Consider the following 19,114-nt stretch of genomic DNA (forward strand, 5'->3'; position numbering starts at 1 on the left):
GACCCTCTACAGTGCATCCACTTTCTGATGGCTGCTTCCAGCAGGATAATGAACCAAGTCACAAAGCTAAAATCATCTCAAACTGGTTTCTTGAACATGGCAATGAGTTCACTGTACTCCAGAGACCTCCACAGACACCAGATCTCAATCCAATACAGCACCTGTGGGACGTGGTGGATCAGGAGATTCACATGTCCTGGAATATTCAAAATCTTACATATCAGGGTGGCTCAACCGCAATCATGGGACTTTTGTTCGAAAATGAAGTGATGAAAACAGATTGTTAATTTATCATCCATTTGACAGTTGGTGACACTTATAGCCACTTATGGTTTGTAGATCTGTCTCTAATAAAAGATAAAGACAAAGTCACAGGTGGGTGGGTACACTTTTCCAAAACAACTTTAAAACTGGAGAAAAAAAAAAAGTACCATAAAACTCTTGATTTTACATTTAAAAAATGTGTCCACTTTCTAACAACAGCAAAGTGGTTACAAATGTCAGGTGGTGCAACTACAAAAAGTGTCATAAAATAAATAATATAATTTAAGGCTCTAAGATTATTTGCTTTACTTCTAATATGGTAAAGGGGGGAACAAGCATTTTTTCAAAAATTTATTTATTACAATATTGCTTAGGTGAGCAGGTATACTTAACAGGCCAGGAGGTAAGACCAAGGAAAAACTGCTCAAATTTTTTTTTTTTTTTTTTTACTATAAAAATCTTCATTTTATTTCTAAAATATGTGCACCTTTTTAACTGGAACAAAAGTAACATGTGTCCAGAGGTGGAAAAAGTACACAACTAGTGTACTCAAGTAAATATTACAGTTACTCTGGTTAAAAATTACTTAAGTAAAAGGACGTACTGGTCTATAAATCTATGCAAGTAAAAACTATTTAATCTAAAATTTACTCTAAGTACCAAGTAACTACAGGAGAGTATTGCGGTAAAATATGATCTTTAATGATCTTATTGGCAAAAACGATAGGATCATGGATCAATCAGATCTCTATGATAAAGTCAAATACACAGCAAAATTGACAGTGTTAATAAAACTTATATAGACTTAAATATACACTTTGAGGTGTCTGTGTTAGTCCACACTAAATAAAGTCAAACTATACTTAAATGTTAAATATTTTATTCTACGGCACCTTAAGCCATAGGCAGGAACTCTTACTTAGTGGATAACTTCATTCATGGTGCAAATGTGTCTAACAACACAAACATGACTAAAACGACTACTATGTAGTCAACACAGATGGAAAAATACAAGAGCATTTTACTCAAGTACAAGTACAGTTACTCTAGTTAACACTTACCTAAGTAGAAGCAAAAGCACTGATTTCAAATTTATTAAAAAAAAAAAAAAAGACTCAATTACAGTAACCTGAATAAATGTGATTAGTTACTTCCCACCCTTGCATATGTTTAAGTATTTACCTGTTGAATTTGAGATTAGTTGCAAATATCAGATAGCACAATCAGTATGTGAGGTGGTGAAACTGAAAACTGATTAATTAGGATTTTGCTTAAGTGAGCAGGTATACTTTCGGTGTCAGACCAAGGTGAAAAAGCAAAATTTTATTTTACGAAAACAATTTTTTTTTTTTTTTAAATGTGTGTCAACTGTCTAGTGGGGAAAGTGAAAAAAGGAGCACCCTCCAAACAATAAACTCCTCAAGGTGCAGGACAAAAAAGACTTACTAGAAAAGGAGGTGTAAGTGCTCAAAAATATCCTTTTAGGTAGTTTTTATTAGGCAAGGCACAATAGACGGGCTTCAACTCGTGGTCTTCTTCAGCGCTGTGAAGACTGTCTAATGGGAACAAATGCAAAAAGCATTTACCTGTTTAATTTGAAATTAGTTGCAAATGACAAGTGCCACAACTGCAATAAATGATGCCTTATTTACCCAAAAATGTTTAGTTGCTTAGCGCTTTAGCTGTGTTGATCAACATTACTGCATTCTTTCATTGCTCCTTACAAAAAAAGAAAGGTTAGCAAACAGCTCCCACTATCTGGTGATGGCAAAATAAGGGAAAAAAAAATACACTGATTGTTAGATATTGGAAAATCTTACCATCTCTATTCATTGAACGTAATATTCAGATTAAGGGTTATAAATGACCAAACTGTAAAATAAGTAATTCACTCTGTGGTATGTTGCAAAAATATCACTAATATATTGTGGCTGAAGCCTTCTGATGTTATGGTATGGCTGGGCCTCTAGTGATTTCTAAGCACACCTAAAAACCTTCAAATGTAAAGTATGAACAAATCTAAAGTATCATGTTGAAGCTGTTAAGAGCAGCCTCAAACAAAGTCTCCATGGAGAGAGGTTTGAAGAGTGAAAGGTAACACGGGACCTTTAAAAAATACGAAGAGGCAAGAAGTCCTGACAAACCAACGCACCAAATATATTGAAATTCAGTGCAGACCTTTGAGGTACCTTTCAGACAAGCTTAGCTGAGCACACTTACACAGCAGCAAACACTCTCACTTTAAGAGAGATTCAGCTGGCAACCAAAGCATTTTAAGAAACTGCAGTGCCCTGGCCAGCCTTTCTTGGAACTTCCCCTGCATACACCCCTGCACATTCAGAGAGAGAATCAGCCAGCAAAGGGGTTTAAAGAAACATTTCTATAGCTGGCCTCAATTGAAACTATGCTCGCACACATATATACACACGGGCTCTGTGCCTGTCGCCCACTTCTGCCATTAGCTTTATCTGTATGAATTCAAAGCTTGAGAGCCCAATCCCTGTTGGTTTTTTTGAAAAGATTTTGCCGGGCTTGTTCTTCCCTTTATGCCCCTGACTCTCCTCTGGGAAAATGCAGAAAAGGGAGGCGAGGGAGAAGGGGAGGGAGAGATGCCGATCGCTGACACAGCCGCTGAGATAGCCTCGCTCTTGTTGGGGAGGGATAGAAAGAAATGGAACGAGGGGCGAGGTAGACGGGAGGAGATGCTGAGATGGGGATAAGGGTGCAGGCGCGGGGAATGTTATGCTGGGGTAAGCTGGCGAAGGATTACCGCTTCAATTCTCTCCTTTTTTTGCCGCTTATTTATTCAAATCTTTGAGGCTGTATTCGTGCTCACGCCAGGTTCACACATGCACACGGATAAAGGAGAGTCGCTGTGAAGGAGAGAGGGAAAGGAAAAAGGATGAGACGAGAGCTGGATGGTGGCCTGGGTAGGTTTGCCCTCCATGCAGCAGAGGCCAGAAGTTGACAACTCAATAAGTGAGCGAGTGACTGAGGACTGACATGATACGTGGAGACACGCACAGAAGACGCTCAGTGTAAACAACAGGTTGTGTTGGTTTCTGTGCTCTGGATGTAAATTCAGTCCTTGTAGGCAAAAAAGGACAGCTGACTTGTGCATGTGCGGGCTCCATTGCATGTGTGGTGTGTGATTTAACCCTACAGCCAAGTGTAGCAACTGCTGTGTTGTCAAGGGAACCATTAGCAGGAGTGAAAGGCTGCTGCTATCAGCTCTGAACGCACAAAAAGTCGACCCTCTTGCACACTTCTTAGTGATGACAGAGGAGAAATTCCTCTGCATACGCCTAACATTAAGATCCATGAAGCTACAAGAGGAGCTACAATTGATGCTGGCAGCAGAGACATGCAAACAACATCAATATTCACATCTCATGTGTTTGTATTTGATGTATGCATGGTGGAGACTCAAAGAGATAAATCAGTATTTGTCTGTCAAAAATGTCAATAGGGAATGCTCTTATGTTGCAGTTATCAACAGAATAGGATCAATATGAGCATCAATAACACATAGATGCCTAGAGATATGCCCTAAGGCAGGCTCATTGGAGATTTAACCAACATATGGAGAAGGACAAAGACTATGCTGGTTGTGGTAGTGAGTACTATGTAGGTCAACTGCAAGAGAGAGAAAAACTTGAAGCTAAAACATTTCTTTTGATGTGTGTTCAACTACAAAAATGACTCAAATCTGTTATCTTTAAATACAGCCTTGGTTTGCTGCCGATTACTTCGCCTCATGTCAATTAAGTCATAAAGTCTCAATATAGTGTTCCTGTTAAGTTCAGCAGGTGCCCCTTTCCAAAAATATATCACTTAAACCTTTTTTTTAAGATAGATTTTTGGGCTTTTTATGCCTTTGTTTGCAGAGGATGACAGTGGATACATCTAGAAACGAGGATGAGAGAGTTGGGGAGAGACCTGCAGGAGAGGAGCCCCAGGTTGGACTTGAACCTACATGTGGCTGCACCTAACCACTAGGCCATCTGCACCCCTTAAGCTTCTTCCTGTTGACCCATTAAGTCACATATCAAAGATTTGAAAAAACACACTTGCAAGCAAACTGGATGCATGCTGAATGACAAAAAACATGGGACAAAAATTCTTGTTTCTTCCTCTAGCCTAGTGGTTCCCACCCTAAGACTCCATTAATTTTCTTACTAAAATAGTCAATAGTAAAGTTGTATCTTCACAAGAAAAATTCTGAATTTCAGAGTATGAAAAGTTTGAAAGAAACAAGAAAAAAATTTAATTTTTGAGTTTAAAAAGCAAAATATTTTGACATTAGAAACTCAAAATTTTTATTTTTTTAAATCCTATTTTACAACATTGTAAAATCAAAACTTTCCAAGAAACAAAAGTGAAAACAGTGTTTGGGTTTTTGACTTCTCAACTCTTTATTCTTAAAAATTCTAAGTTTGTGTTCCATGTTTATTTATGTTTTTCTAAAGTAAAGAAATATATAGGTTTTTCTTGCAAATGTATGACTTTTTAAACTTAAGGATTTCACATTTTTACTTGAAAGAAAAAGATAAAAGATCATCTATTATTTTCAATGTTTTCAGGAGAAACCTGTAAGTTGGGGCATATCTACAGTACTGTGCAGAACCTTTAGGCATATTTGGGCCAAAAATTGAGGCTGAAGTAAGGCGTGTAATGGCGAGTAAGCCAGGAAGGAGGATTGACGCAACCCTGGTCATGCTCTGAATGTCCTTACGTATTACCAGCGGCATGGGAAAATATTCTTTAAAAAAAAAAAAAAAAAAAAAAAAAAAAAAAAATAAAAAATATATTTATATATATATATATATATATATATATATATATATATATATATATATATATATGTATATGTATATATATATATATATATATATATATATATATATATATATATATATATATGTATTGTATATGTATTTTGTCAATGAAATGTGATGTTTTTCCAAGTGGCTCACTGAGAGTCTTAGCTTTTCTTAGATGTGAGTAGGGGGGCCCTAAAAGGTTGGGAACCACTGCTCTACCACTCCCCGTGTTGATACCTGTGTCTTGTTTTCATCTGGGATTCCTTTTACAAATTCATTACAGCCCCATAGAATCTTTTTTATTTATCAAACTCCATTTTATCTTGTTCCAAAGTTTGTTATCATTCATTGTCATTTTTTCTATAATTATTTTACCATCAGAGAGATGCGCTATTTATGTCTTAGAATAAAATGTCCACCAAATAAAAATAAATAACCTTTAATTAATCGATGCAATGATGCTTATAAGCTCTACTGTTTGCAATGCTTAACTTTAACGGATGTGGCTAGTGTTAGCAGCACAGTGTTTAGCTTTTGGACAAGTGGTCATCACACGATCCAATCAACAGCATGTTTACAAAATTCATGATCACCTGACAAAGAATTCAGTCTTAACTTGCAGTTTGTTCCAGAGAGGTGACTATTATTGAAATGACTGTTACATCATCCTTGCAAATTAAAATAAAACAGTAAAAGATAAAGTAGCACAAAGAAGCATTCACAGAATGAACTACTGGAAGAAAATTGAGCTCCTGAGTAGATTGGTTTCATTCAATAACCCAATCAATACTGCTCAGGAAGTCCTTACGCTCAATTTAACATTGATTATTAGTCTTCACTTTCTTCTCACAATGACAGGATTAGAGATGAAATAACGTGAGAAAAGGTTCTAAATTTGAACAAAAGACTGAGTGAAAAGCCAGAGAAATGAGCAGCCAAATACTAACACAGGTAATGACGCATCTTATTGACACAGCCACTGGCTATGTGGCCTTCTGCCCTGAGTATTCTCAGAACGACCAAAAATTCAATATGTAGCTTGGCTGTTTAGTTTTTGGGCGAGACAGAGCTGAGTATGGCCAGAGGAGAGGCAAACACAGAGACATTTTTCTTCTTTTCCTGCTGTTTCAATCACTTCTAGAAAATATGAGCCTTCTCGCCTCAGGTCCAACAGTAATTAAAGAAATTCATCTAGATGTGGTGTAAACTTTTCCTTCAATGTTTACGGCATGTTTTAGACTTAAAGCAAAAATGGAGCTCAAATGTTGAGTGCAAATGTAAGGGAAAGAAGCAGAAAGAAGTGGATTTAAAGCAGGGTGAATACAGCAAGTGATATACTGTGAGACGGTACAGCATAAGTGCAAGGGAGCATTATACTGTAAGGCCTCATTGATGTGGAAGAGTGCTGCAGTGCCCTTCATGTAGAGGGAAAAGGCTAAGAGGATTCAGTCGGTCCCTGAGCAGAGTGTGTGTCTCTGCATTGTTTCCAGCCTCTGCTTATCAGGTTGGATGGCAAAGTTGCAATACACACGTAAACACACGGGCAGAGCACAAGGTCACGCTCGTAAACCGGTCGGGGCGATAAAGCAGTGAGCAGGTTTCAGCCATCCTCTCATCGCTCCATCTCTATTCAGATCCATCTATCTCTCTGTCGCTGCGATGGTGTGAACAAGTTTATGTGGGCTGGCGTTTCACCTTCAGGCCGTAAAGGAAAAAAGACGTAAAGCTGAGACCCTTCCACTTGGGAAGAAGAAAACACAAAAAAGCCGACAATACTACTCAGTTGGAGGGGAAGGTTGTGCTTCACATCAGTGAAGATTATCAGAGTGCTTAGCCTAAGCTCAAAAATTGTTCAGAAGTTTTTATGAGATGTGAGCCAAGTAAGCAAGTGTAATGTTTTTGTTTTGTCTCCATAATTTGGATTTGAGATGTGCTGCCTATTTTGAAACTTTTTTAGCAACAATGTTATGTTTAAAGTCATGTTTTTTGACTTCTGGGAGTATCAGGATTCAGGATCAGAATTAGGGCTGTACCTCTACATGCAACCAGGCTTGCCCACAGAATTGGCCGGAGCCCTAAAAACCCAGTGAATGGACCCTCCCCAGTGGTGATGATATCAGTGCATCTGTGTTCAATTAGCAGTATCTGTTTATAGGAAAAAAACTGTCAACTCCATTTTGGAGCTGAAAGGATGTCAAGCAATTACTGGGTTCTGATGGTGAAATTATTTATTAACATCTTTTTCACCATTATTTCCAATCATTTTTGTAACATGTTAGCCCATTTTTACTACTGTATCTGTATCCAACCCGTTTTGACGTGTATTTGCCCATTTCTACCCCTTTGCCCAATTTTTGAAACTTTCACCAATTATGGCCACATTCAACTCATTTTTGCCACTTTTAAACCACTTTTCACCATTTTTTGGCCCTTTTTGCATTTTTGTAACCCATTTTTACCTCTTTTATCCTTATTTCTGATTTTTTGGCAACTTTTAAACCATATATGAGCATATGGCACTTTAAACCTGTTTTTGCCACTTTTTAACCACTTTTCCCTATTCCCCCACCTTTTCTACCCTTTTCTGCATTTTTATAACTCATTCTTGCCTCTTTTATCCCTTTTTTCAGATTTTTGTTTTGCCATTTTTAAACCATATGTGTGCATCCCACTTTAAAACTTTTTTTGCCACTTTTTAACCGCTTTTCACCATTTTTCGACCTCTTTTGCCCCTTTTCGCATTTTTGAAACCAATTTTTACCTTTTATCCTCCTCACAACTTTTTTGCAATCTTTATATCACTTCTAAACCATAAACCAGCTTATGCCACTTTTAACCCTTTTTTTTTCAATTTAATTACCATTTTCTCTTACAGTTGTCTCAGTTCCTTCCATTTTATCTCGTGGCATCCTGACATTTGCGCACACCATGGCTTAGCTATGAAGTCGGACATTACTCCAAGTGATTTCGCCAGTGTTCCCATCCACATTGTTTACATCACCAAAAAAGGTAATTCTGTTTCAAGAAAAGGGATTTACATATTGAAAAAGGTTATGCTGTAATGCAGCATAAATAAATGAAGTTCATTTGTGTTGCTTTGATAAGAGTGTTATTATTCAGGTTAAATGTCAAATATGGTTCCACAGATAAAATGAACCATGAGTTTCCTGATGCTCATGGGCCTCCCATTTGGCTGGGCCCCAGAAAAGCTTTTCCCTTTATCCCCCCTTAAGGTTGGCTTTGTATGCAATACATGATATGATGTTTACTAGGTTTTTCACAGATATGGATTAATCAGCCTACAGGACATGTAGCTAGCTAAGGGGTCTAGAGTTTCCTGTATTTAAGTAATACTTTTAATTTGAGGTAGATTTTGTGCTGCCAATGTTGAATGAAAGAAGCCAGAAGTTTAGACATATTTGTGCTACTGATTCAAATTTTATCAGTTTAAGAACCTGAGGCATGGTAGTAAGCAGTGATCAATTTTACCTGGGAGCCAGGCTTACACAGCTGAAACAGAGCTGGGTTCATAGATTGCAGAGCAACAAGACGTGTTTTTTTAAATAAGTCTCTCAATTATTTTTGTTATGCAAGTCCATTTAAAACCAACCTAATTTATCCAAGAATCCCCAACAAAGATGCACATTTAACACACAAAGACTGAAAACGTTTGACAATAGTTGCTTGAAAAATTACTTAAACCAGTTCTTTAAGCAAGTGGCCATTATTTTCATCCAAAAAAGGAAATGCCAAACAATTCAATCCAAATTTGATACCAGTAAAAATGAACAGTTTGGATACCTGGATTGTTAGCACGGCAGCAAAAATAGCTGTCCTAGGCATCCAATGTTGGGTAATTACAAAAACTGCAGGTAAATCCTGCACATCGTCTGCAAGGCAGTTTTTAAATCCTGCAATCGATTAAAAAATACAATTTAAAAAAAATAACAACTTTAAATGTTTTACCCATCACTGTAAAATTGCATATATAAAATGAGATCAATTTAAAATAATCATAGTTGTTAAGAGGGATTTTTACTGGAATAAAAGTAATTTTAAACAAATCTTTAAAATAATTTTTTACATTATGCTTGCACAACATATTATGCTTAAACTGCCTCACAGTGGGGGACTCCAGTCTCTGGCACTGCTGTGGGCTGAAAATCACAACAAAAAAACTACTAAATTGCAGGAAAGCACATTAAATGCACAAAAATGTTGGCAACATTTCAGTATGGGAGCACTGCTAATGCATTTCTGCAATTTAAAAGGCACTCTTTCTGCAGCTTTGGGTTCAAGTATGACTGAAGTGTTGCCATTTGTTTACATATTTAGCAAGTTTCCATTCTGTTAATCACTGAAATAATGGAGACCGTATGGTTTCATGGTTTTTCAATGACATAATGGGTTAATAGAGACACTACTGTGGCTCTGTTGATTGTTGAGAAAAGATGCACAAGTTCCAGTACTTTTTTGTCTTTTCTTTTTTGATCCACTCATGTTTGCTTTAACTTCATTAAAAACTCAGAGATTATCGAAGCACATCTGTGATTGTGTGGCTACTGCTTAGCATGATTTTCATTTAATACTGATCTTCCAAAAGGGTTTTATCTTAATGTTGCTGTGTAATTAAAATAAAAAAAAACCCTATCATCAAAACAGATATAACGCTGATAAGACTATCAGAAGAATAATGAAGCATATGGTGGTGAAAAGTCTGAAATATCCTGGTTGGATGCAGCTCAAACAGGTCATGCAGTTCAGCTGGCGTCAGAATTATGAATGGGCTGGGACAGATCCTGTCTGTGGCTATAAAGCAGCAGTAATCCAGATATGAGGCCGCCTTCTGCACTCGTGGTTTGTTTAACTACAGTATGCGGTGGAGAAAAAGGACCCGAGGGGCAGTTCACCGTCCCTACCGTCTGTCCGTCTGGCTGACCAGGAAACCACACCATGAATTATTCATTATGTGTACTTGTTCTCTCCCTCTCGCTCTCTGATACTCTCATGTTCTGCATTTCAAAGTATACGAGAGAAAATAAGTCAAATATGCACAAATGGATGCCGACTTAACAGGCCAAAATGAAGAACAGAACAGGAAGTTTGTATGAGAGGAGGGAGGAAGGAAGAGATGTGGTCAAAGACGGCGAGATGCACCACTTGTGTAATCGGCTGCATGCCAAAATAATTCAAGCGTGATCGGAAATCAATGCGAGAGCATGGAAGCTGTGGAGAAATCCGATGCTGTCCTGCGGGCCCTGAAAAGGCAAAATAAGATGTAGAAAAGAGGCTGGAATGCATGAAGGATGCATTCTGCGTGCCCCTATGTGTGTGTGAAGAATGCTAAATGAATCAATCTGAGCGCCGCTGACCACAGATGTGCACGGAGACGCATGAAGGGGGAAAAAAAGAGAGAAAACACTTCAATTATCCCATTTCTACTTCTGGTAGAGATACAATGAATTAGCACGCTGAGAATAGAAGACACAATCCTCCTGATATTTCAAAGGTGTTGAATGTGTTAGCACTTAATTAAAATGCTCACAAAGAATGGTTACTAAAGCAGAGAGGAGGGTGCATCTGTGGTGCCACTCCGGCGCAGTGACTCATCAGCGACTAACTCCTGCAGATCTGCAGCCTGTGCCAACGTTCACTGATGGGAACCTGGAGCACACTGTGCACGTGTCACAAGGTGGGTGCAGGGGGGGGGCACTTTAATCCTGTCTGGGCATGGCTTGGGGGGAAGCAACATGCACACCGTATGACTCTGAAAATGACACTCTGCCTCCAGACTGAGGTAAGTGTGTGTATTTGTCTGTGTGTGTGTAATAAGTCTTTGGTAATTATGCTCAAATGCTAATCCTGTTTTGTTTTTTTTGCCTGATTGCTGCAATTAACATTTTTTCCTCATTGCAATCTTATTTCTGCTCAAGTGCAACTGGAATTCATACAAGTGTCTTAATTAGTGTTTCAAGAATGACGCAATCGTTAAAACAATCATCAAGCTGAGGTTGCCAAGACAGTGTCTGAAAATAGTGAAAACTCCTGAGGAGACTTCATAGATTTTAAGAGGATGAAAGACGCAGGCAATAAGGACTTGAATCAGTTTGTTCCTTTTTTAAATCTCCTGTTAAGAACTTGCACAGATCTTGGTGCTCCCTGTGGACAAAGCCCTCTACCATAATCCTGTTAAATATAACCTTTTTTCTTTTACAGAGTATCTTTGACGTTTAAAAGTCTGAGAGGTTTTGTCAGCATCTCATTTGACACCACAAGAGAGATGGAGGGCTTACAAAATAACTTCATAAAATAGTCAATCATCTCTCTGACGATCTCAAAGCTGGGGGGCGAGGGGGGTAAAGGGGGAGCTTTCTCGGGCCCAGCTAAACTAGTGGTCCATGGAGGTCATCAAAATTATAGTCCACTGTAAAGTGTAAATTTTTAACCTGAATAGTTACCATTTCATTTGTTTATGCTGTAGCCTTTTTCAAAATGTAAACCCAGTTTCTTAAAACAGACTTAGCTTTTTATTAGTGATGTCAACAGTGTGGATTGGCAGAATGAACTCAACTATAAAGGAAAATAGTGTCAAAGGGACAAAAAATATTGAAAAAAAATGCACAAAAATTGGTTAAAATAGTCAAAGAATTGGTATAAATAGGTTAAAAGTTTCAAAAAGGGGTTAAAATAGTGATAAAAATGGGAAGTTCCCAAGCAAAAAGAGGCGTAAAAAGGTGAAAAGTGGCAAAAATGGGGTAAACTGTTAAAAAAAAAAAAAAAAAAAGGGGGCAAAAAGATGAACAAATACCATACAAAAGTGGCAAAATCGGGCAAAAGCTGCAAAAATAATGGCAAAATTGGATACTATGGCAAAAATGAAGTGGAAAAAATGGTCAAAGCAGCAAAAATCAGCAAAGAGACATCGCAGAAATGGGCAAAATATGGCAAAAAACTATAAAACAAGAAAGAAATGGCAAAAATAGGTGAAATGCTGTATAAATATGGCAAAAAGTTCCAATAAAGTGGGAAAAATGGGTTAAAAGTGGCAAAACAAAGCAGAAATAACTGGTAGAAAAAAATGGTTAAACTGGCAATTAAATAATTGAATAAATAATTTTAACATAGGAACCCAAAAATAGCTTTACACACAACTGTTAGCATGATGCTAGCATCAATGCTACTGGTCAAGCACACATGCATTGATATCATCAACAGATCACAACTTGGGGTGAGTGGAGCCAGTATTCGAGCCCCCACAGCCTAGCGGGCCGTCACAGAGGAGTACCGGCCAAAATCTACTGAGAGATCAGTTAGAACCATGTACATAGGCTGTTGTCCTAGAGGCAGGCTTTCCACTCCAAAGTTTTTGTTGTAGTACTGCATATAAGGGTGTTAAGCTAAAGTCAAATGTTAGATAAGCAAACTCAAGTGGAAAAGAAACAATAATGTTACTTTGAATAAACCATTATATCTTTTAATCAATCAAATGCAAACCTATTGTTAGACACTTCCCTCTTGGCCTCGTAACAGCGTGCATTGTTATCTTACATGCTAACTAATGCACGCCACGAACATCCATGTATGAGGTATATACAGAGGAGTGGTTAGTGAGTAGGCAGTGAGGGCAGTGCGATGGATGAGAGACCACCCAGACTGAATGAGGTCAATAGGACTGACAGTACACGTAGGTGGATCAGCACACCGCATATTACCGGCCACTTAGCCTGCTCTCGTCCCTGCTCAATCAGACACTCCATCTCCGCTTCACCCTTTTTTTTTTCCTTATTCCAGCTTCCTCTTGCTCTCTAATGATCCGTTATACAACATGTAATATATGCGCAACAATGGTTCCAATCAGAGGGCTATTCTGTGATGATCAATAATGTTTCAGAGTGAGGAGCAAGCTGCACAAGCTGAAATTATGGTATGTATATGCATGGTTCAGAAAAACACCATAGAGTAGTTGCTGTAATTCAACTTTAGTATTTACTTATAATATTAATCATCTGATGCATGTCTCCTATTAACCTATGCTGCTTCTCTAATTATGATGCACCTCTAGCTGACTCACCCTCGATAACACATCAATGCAGTAAAATCCCTTCGTCCTCCCTCCTGGTTAACATCAGCGTTTGTTGTAGCCACCCAAAACTCTAAAGAAGAATTATCAGAGAGGTGGTGACAGAGCCTGTCAATGGAGGGGTTTTTGTCAATAGCAGGTAGGAGGTGGGAGAAATTAAATGGTAAGACATCAAAAAGGAGAGGAAAAAGAAGCGAAATGTCTAGGGAGTGGTGTTTACCGATGTGTTTTGCTCAGAATTTTTTTTTGCACTGCTGTTTCGGTCGCACGCTGGGAACAGGAGCAGTGTCTGTCAGAGATTAACACTACACACGGAGCGAGCAGAGGGAGAGAGGGAGGGATAAAGGGAGACGGAGGAGATAAACACTATTTTGAAAGGAGGGAGTCGAAAAGTGAAAGAAAGCTGCAGCAAATCAGGAAAATAAGGGAATGAGAAATTAGAAATAGGAAAAAGAAAGTATTCTGGATGGATGCTGAATTAATTATGCATCAGGAGAAATTAAGACTGTCAGTTTAGGGTAGGGATGTGCAAAATAAATAAACCAATACATCAGGTTGTTATCATGCTACTATGTCAAATCTTTCATGCCCATATAAATACATTAAATGTACTTTTAAATAGTATGCAAATTCCACCACAGCCAGTCTCTCAATCAAAGCAGTAACAAAAGATGACGCCAAGGGCAGTGGCGTTGTCTCTGATTGGTTTAATTCTAAGAGAACATGAGCATAAAGTAATTCACTCTGGAGAGTGAAAATGACCATCAACACTCAGAGAGGTACGGAGAGTTGAAACCTACTTGGTGCTAAAGCATCTTCAGACTTCCAGTATGCTTTCAAAGTAAAAGCCGTTTACCAACATCAATGACGAGACTTCCTGTCATTTTGATTTTATTCTAAATGAGTTAATTTAGTCGAAGTTGTGTAGCTCTTTCTTGAGTTCTCTGCTAATCTATTCTTCCAAAACCAAACCCAAAGTAAATGCACATTCAGAGTATATACAGACAACCTGAAGTTAAATTTAATACTTTAAGATCTTTTTTCAAGACCTGCGTCAAATATTTTAAGACCCTATTGCATCTTTACATTCTAACCAACAGTTACAGATGGGCTCGGTGCCAAGTAGAGGTATTATTATTATTTTTTCTTGCTTAAGTAGGCTAAAAGTAGATACACCTCAATTTAGAATTACCTGTTTAAAGGTTTTGCACTGCAGGTAAAGCCAAAAAGTAGAACAGCATACATTTAGATTTATAAAAAAAGAACATAAGCTATGCTTATGGTTGCAAAGCTCAGTTTAATTAAGTTGTTTCTAAATTCAAAATTTTATTTCTAGAAGTATATGCTGATTGAAAACTCTTTAATATAAGAATTAAAAACAACAAAATTTAAGACAACATGTTCTTGCATTCAACACGTTTAAATATTTTTTAAAAGCCTTCATTTTTGCTTAATTGATTGATCAACTTAATACGTTTTAAGACCACCCTGACATTAGTTCATGCAATCTAATGATTTGAAACAGTGATACTCACTCGTGGCTCTTTTGTGACAACTTGCAGTCTTTTTAGTCTTAATTGGAAAAATGATGCCCCTAGGAAACCTTAGAAAAGGGAATATTGACCACAGAAATGATCAATCACAAGACACATCAATTTGCCTCCCACACTAACACAATAGGATTTAACTGCCAAGTTAAATTGTTGACCTTTGTTATGTTGTCTGTATTTCCATCAGATGTGCACAAGAGAACATGCCAGATAAATCTCACTGATTCTAGGGAAAAGGGACAAAACACTGTAACAAATCTGACTTTTAAATCAAAGCTTTTTAGATGCTTCTGGTTCCTACACGTTGTCTGAATTTTGAGGGGAAAAAGTGTGTTGAAAGTCAGCGAGATAATAAACGCTTTCTGGGTATTGTAAAAAACATCAGAGAAATATCTTCTTAAGATGCCAGTTGAATACGGGATAATAAAAGTAAACTGGTGTAACTTAATATATTCACGACACAAATTCCATGACGATTGTCTTGCCTTTTGTTTTGGGCGGTGGGGTAAAGAAATGAAGTATTGATATCTGTGCGGTAGTTACCAAATGTGTTGGTCCCAGTATCATGTCAGTACCTGATTTCGATACTCATCCTTTTGCTGCCTAATCAAACACATCCCTATTACAAAGTACCTCAGCACCTCATGAGGTCCTTTCCAGTTCATAGCTCTAGATTAGTGAAAGTAACTGATAGAAGAAGGGACTGAGGGAAATGGCAGATGAAGAGCTAATGTCAGTCAGAAGTTTAATTTTGGACACTAATGTGAGAAAAATTGAAGAGAAGACAGAGAAAGGTTATTCATGAAAGACCAAAACACAGAAAAGCGTGCTAATGCCTGCACCCAAACTCAATTTGAAAAGAGAAAGAGCAGCTAATTACAGGGTACAAAAATATGGAAGTCTAGGGAGGAAAAAAATCAGACCTGATCATTAGATCAACAAAGCCGACAAAACTCAAAACGAATGTCGAGCGGGGGGAAATATTTTCTGAATGCAAATGAGCCGAAGCAGCCAAAACCAAAATCAAATGTCATTTAGTGGAGGCATTTCTAAACATCTTTCTTCCAATCAGTTGCTATTCAGAGCTAGCATCAACAGTAGAATCTTATGCTAATGAAATCAAATGATACATTTTTATGCTGGAGTGTGACACACCTTAATAAGCTGTTTCTGTGACACACTCAGAGCTGAGAAAAGCAAAGATTCAAGGGAGCAGAGCGGTTGCTTTTCTCTCCGTCCTTCCATCATGTCTTATTCTGCCGCTAACTCGTGTCTCGTTAGGAGGAGCTCATCCTCTCACCTCTTTGCTCCGGCTTTCTCTCATGCAACTTCTTCGGTGTCAGCCGTTGTATAACATTACACTCTCTTTTGACCCTTTTGACTCTGTTCAAGATAGATTGCGTGTTTGTTTCTGAGCTGCTTTTTCCCTCCTCTGTGAATGTTCCGATTTGCTTAGTGGACATCTTAACAAATCCGGTGAACCAGAAGGATGACACTTACACCGACTCCTATAAAAAATAAAGAGAAGAAAAAGAAAGAGATTTCCAACCTGAACTTTTGTTTTGAAAAATAATGATGCTGCTTGAAGATTTTGTTGGAGATGTGACAGCTCCTGTGTGAATGCTTAATTGTGTTGTTACCAGTGTGTCTGTTGGTGTTCATATTAGCCTATAACAGCAGGTCAGTGCAGCCAGCCAAACAGCCCCCGCACTCAGGGCTCAGAACTCATTATAAGGCTCAGCTAACACCTACCTGTGAGGAAGAAATTGCTGACACCACCAATGACCAGCAAGGGAGGCAATGTGTGAGATAGCATGTGCGTCAGAGTATGTAAGGGAATAAATGCATGGCAACAAATGTCTAGTATGTACAGGAGAGATGAGGCACATTTTGCATACATATGCAGATTATACAGTATATATGCTCTGACTCATAGGAGGTTTGCATCTCTGTCAATCAAAATCCACTGACAAGTGCGTCAATTATTCCACATCTGAGTTTTTGTGTTTTTTTAATCCTGTGCTTCTGGCGAGCCACACATACAACCAAACTAGCACACACTCCCAGCACTCGTCCACCTCCAACGCCGGGCCAAGGCTACATTTCCATGACAATTAAACACCAGAGGACAGAGAAGTCAGCCACCCTACGCAGAAAAAAAGCCCTTTAAAGCAGAGATAGGAACAGAGAGGGGGAGTAAAAGAGAGCAGGGCGGGGGGGAGGGAGAGCGAGGCCTGGATAAGTGGTGGCGGGATTATAGCTGGTTCCATCATTGCTTTGGTCCGTTCACTGCTCCTTATAAAATCCTATTAGCATGTGAATGAACAGGCAACACAGTGGATGGAGGTTTTTGGAAGCCCAGGAGCACTGATCCACTATCAGGTGAGCTTTCTATAAACTGGGAGTAAGCGGGGGAGGATGGTGTGTGTGAGTCTGTGTTTGGGGGTTAGCCAACCTGTGGATGGACACTTTTATTGGCCTTTAGTTGAGATTTCACACCACTCAAGGTGCAAATATGCCACTTTTAAATGTTGTAATTAAGCTCATGTGGGAGTAAACAGTTTAATCAGCTTATTAAAGTTAGTGGCCTTATCTTTTTACAAACCATATTAGTAATTTAACAAGCAAATATTTTGCTTAATGAGTCATCAGAAAGAGACAAATTGTAAAATGTCAAGGGAGAAACTTCAGCTCTGCTTTTGGAGTAAATTTCTCTAATGGAAAATACTGCTTCTCAGCACTTAAGTAATAATCATGCAGGACAAAATGATCTGTCTTGTCCCAAGTTGAAATACTGTCTCTTCCACATTTCCTCATCTTATTGGAAATGGCAAGGACATAAATAAAATTTGGAAGAAACTTTAACGTGACTGTAACAATATCCCTATAATTGACTATTTCATGTTAAGGTAAGGTTGTTTCTCCAACCTTACTTTAATGAGTGTCATCGCAGCTGCAATCAAGGAATGAACTCCATAGAGAACTGCATAACATGAACCATGGCGACCGTAGACATGCCAGTACACGACTTTTTACACTGGACCCATCAAAACAAAAGCAAATTGCATGAAGCTGCCAAACTTTATAGGAGTGTCGGTGCTTAAAGAATCAGAACTACAAATCCTGCTAGTCAAAATGTTTGTTTACAGAACTAACACAGCAGCACCATCTGGTCACAATTAGCCCCAGGGCCATCATTTTAGACATACCTGTGCTAGATTTTTCCAAAGTTACATTAATACATGTGTAAAAAAAAGTACAACTGATGGATGGACGGATGGGTTTTCCAATATTGCTTTTGTGCAAAAACAAAATCAGAAAACAAATGGAAGTACAATAGTCATTATCCTTCACAATTCCCTCAAGATAATCTTGCTCAAAGCAGACTTAACTTGTGGGCTTTAAGTGTGAAGATAAAATGTATCGATGTACATGCCAATCTAGTATTAATTGTTTGACGGTGGTTGACAGTTAGGCACTCACATATAATCAAACTGAAGCCAGAAAGTTGTGCCTACCTCTCGTTGCAGCACCAGCTCTTTGGTGAACAGCATGGCCTCATCGCTGAAGGGCTCTGCCATCTGCATGCCTCCGGGCACATTCCTGGAACTGCGTGGACATTCAATACCTGGACCAAAGAGGATTACAGGTGTTAGAAATCAGCACAGCAGTGAATCAAAAGAATTGCAAATTTACCAAAATGATAATGAGGCATCTGAAACACCAGGAAATGTTAGGGAATCTGCGAAAATGCAGAAATCCTCTAGGGATTGATACACCCACAAGTCAGTGAATAAAATCCCATAGACAATTTTCAAGACCTCTGTTGCTCAGAGCAACTGATGCCACAGAAAGCATCCTCTCATTCCACTTAATAGCTCAAGGTCAGAACCTCTTTGCCATGCAATTTCACAAAAAATACATCAGTGGCACAACCCAGATTAACCAACAACACTATCATCAGCACTTAATGGATAATTGGTCATCAAGGGGTCGATCCTGCGCTCATAAAGTGCTTCTGTACAACCCTGCTTTGTTGGAATTTGCGTCTTTGGGGCTCGTTGACGTCGACTTTAGTAGATTTTCAGAGGCGTTCTTGCTGAGTTCAGGTAGGAATGGATAAGCTTTAGGGCAGAGGTGAGTGAAAGAGAACTGAGAGGGTTTAAAGGCACTTTAAGGTGTTATCATTTCTACGTTTTCAGGCTGTTTAAAAGAATATACCATGATAAAGTCAGAAGTATGCTAGAAATGAACCTTTACAATTTCTATATTTGAAGGATAGTGATATATATTGATAAAACAGAAAGTAATACTGATTTTGCATGTACAGTGTCGTCTAAAGGACTGCACCAAGCTTCAACTGAGACCTACTTCTTTTGTTTCTGATGCCCCTCAGG

At 38.4% G+C, this 19,114-nt stretch overlaps 1 protein-coding gene across 1 annotated transcript in view; it reads right to left on the reverse strand.

Annotated features, from left to right (window-relative positions):
- snd1 (staphylococcal nuclease and tudor domain containing 1) overlaps nt 1–19,114 on the reverse strand; it is a 284,136-nt gene that overhangs the window by 158,462 nt on the left and 106,560 nt on the right. Inside the window, exon 16 of the mRNA XM_041780449.1 lies at nt 18,236–18,345. Coding sequence (XP_041636383.1) covers nt 18,236–18,345 — 110 coding nt within the window. The remainder of the gene's footprint in view (nt 1–18,235; nt 18,346–19,114) is intronic.

This window comes from Cheilinus undulatus, linkage group 23, assembly GCF_018320785.1.
Source record: "Cheilinus undulatus linkage group 23, ASM1832078v1, whole genome shotgun sequence".
Classification (NCBI taxonomy): domain Eukaryota; kingdom Metazoa; phylum Chordata; class Actinopteri; order Labriformes; family Labridae; genus Cheilinus; species Cheilinus undulatus.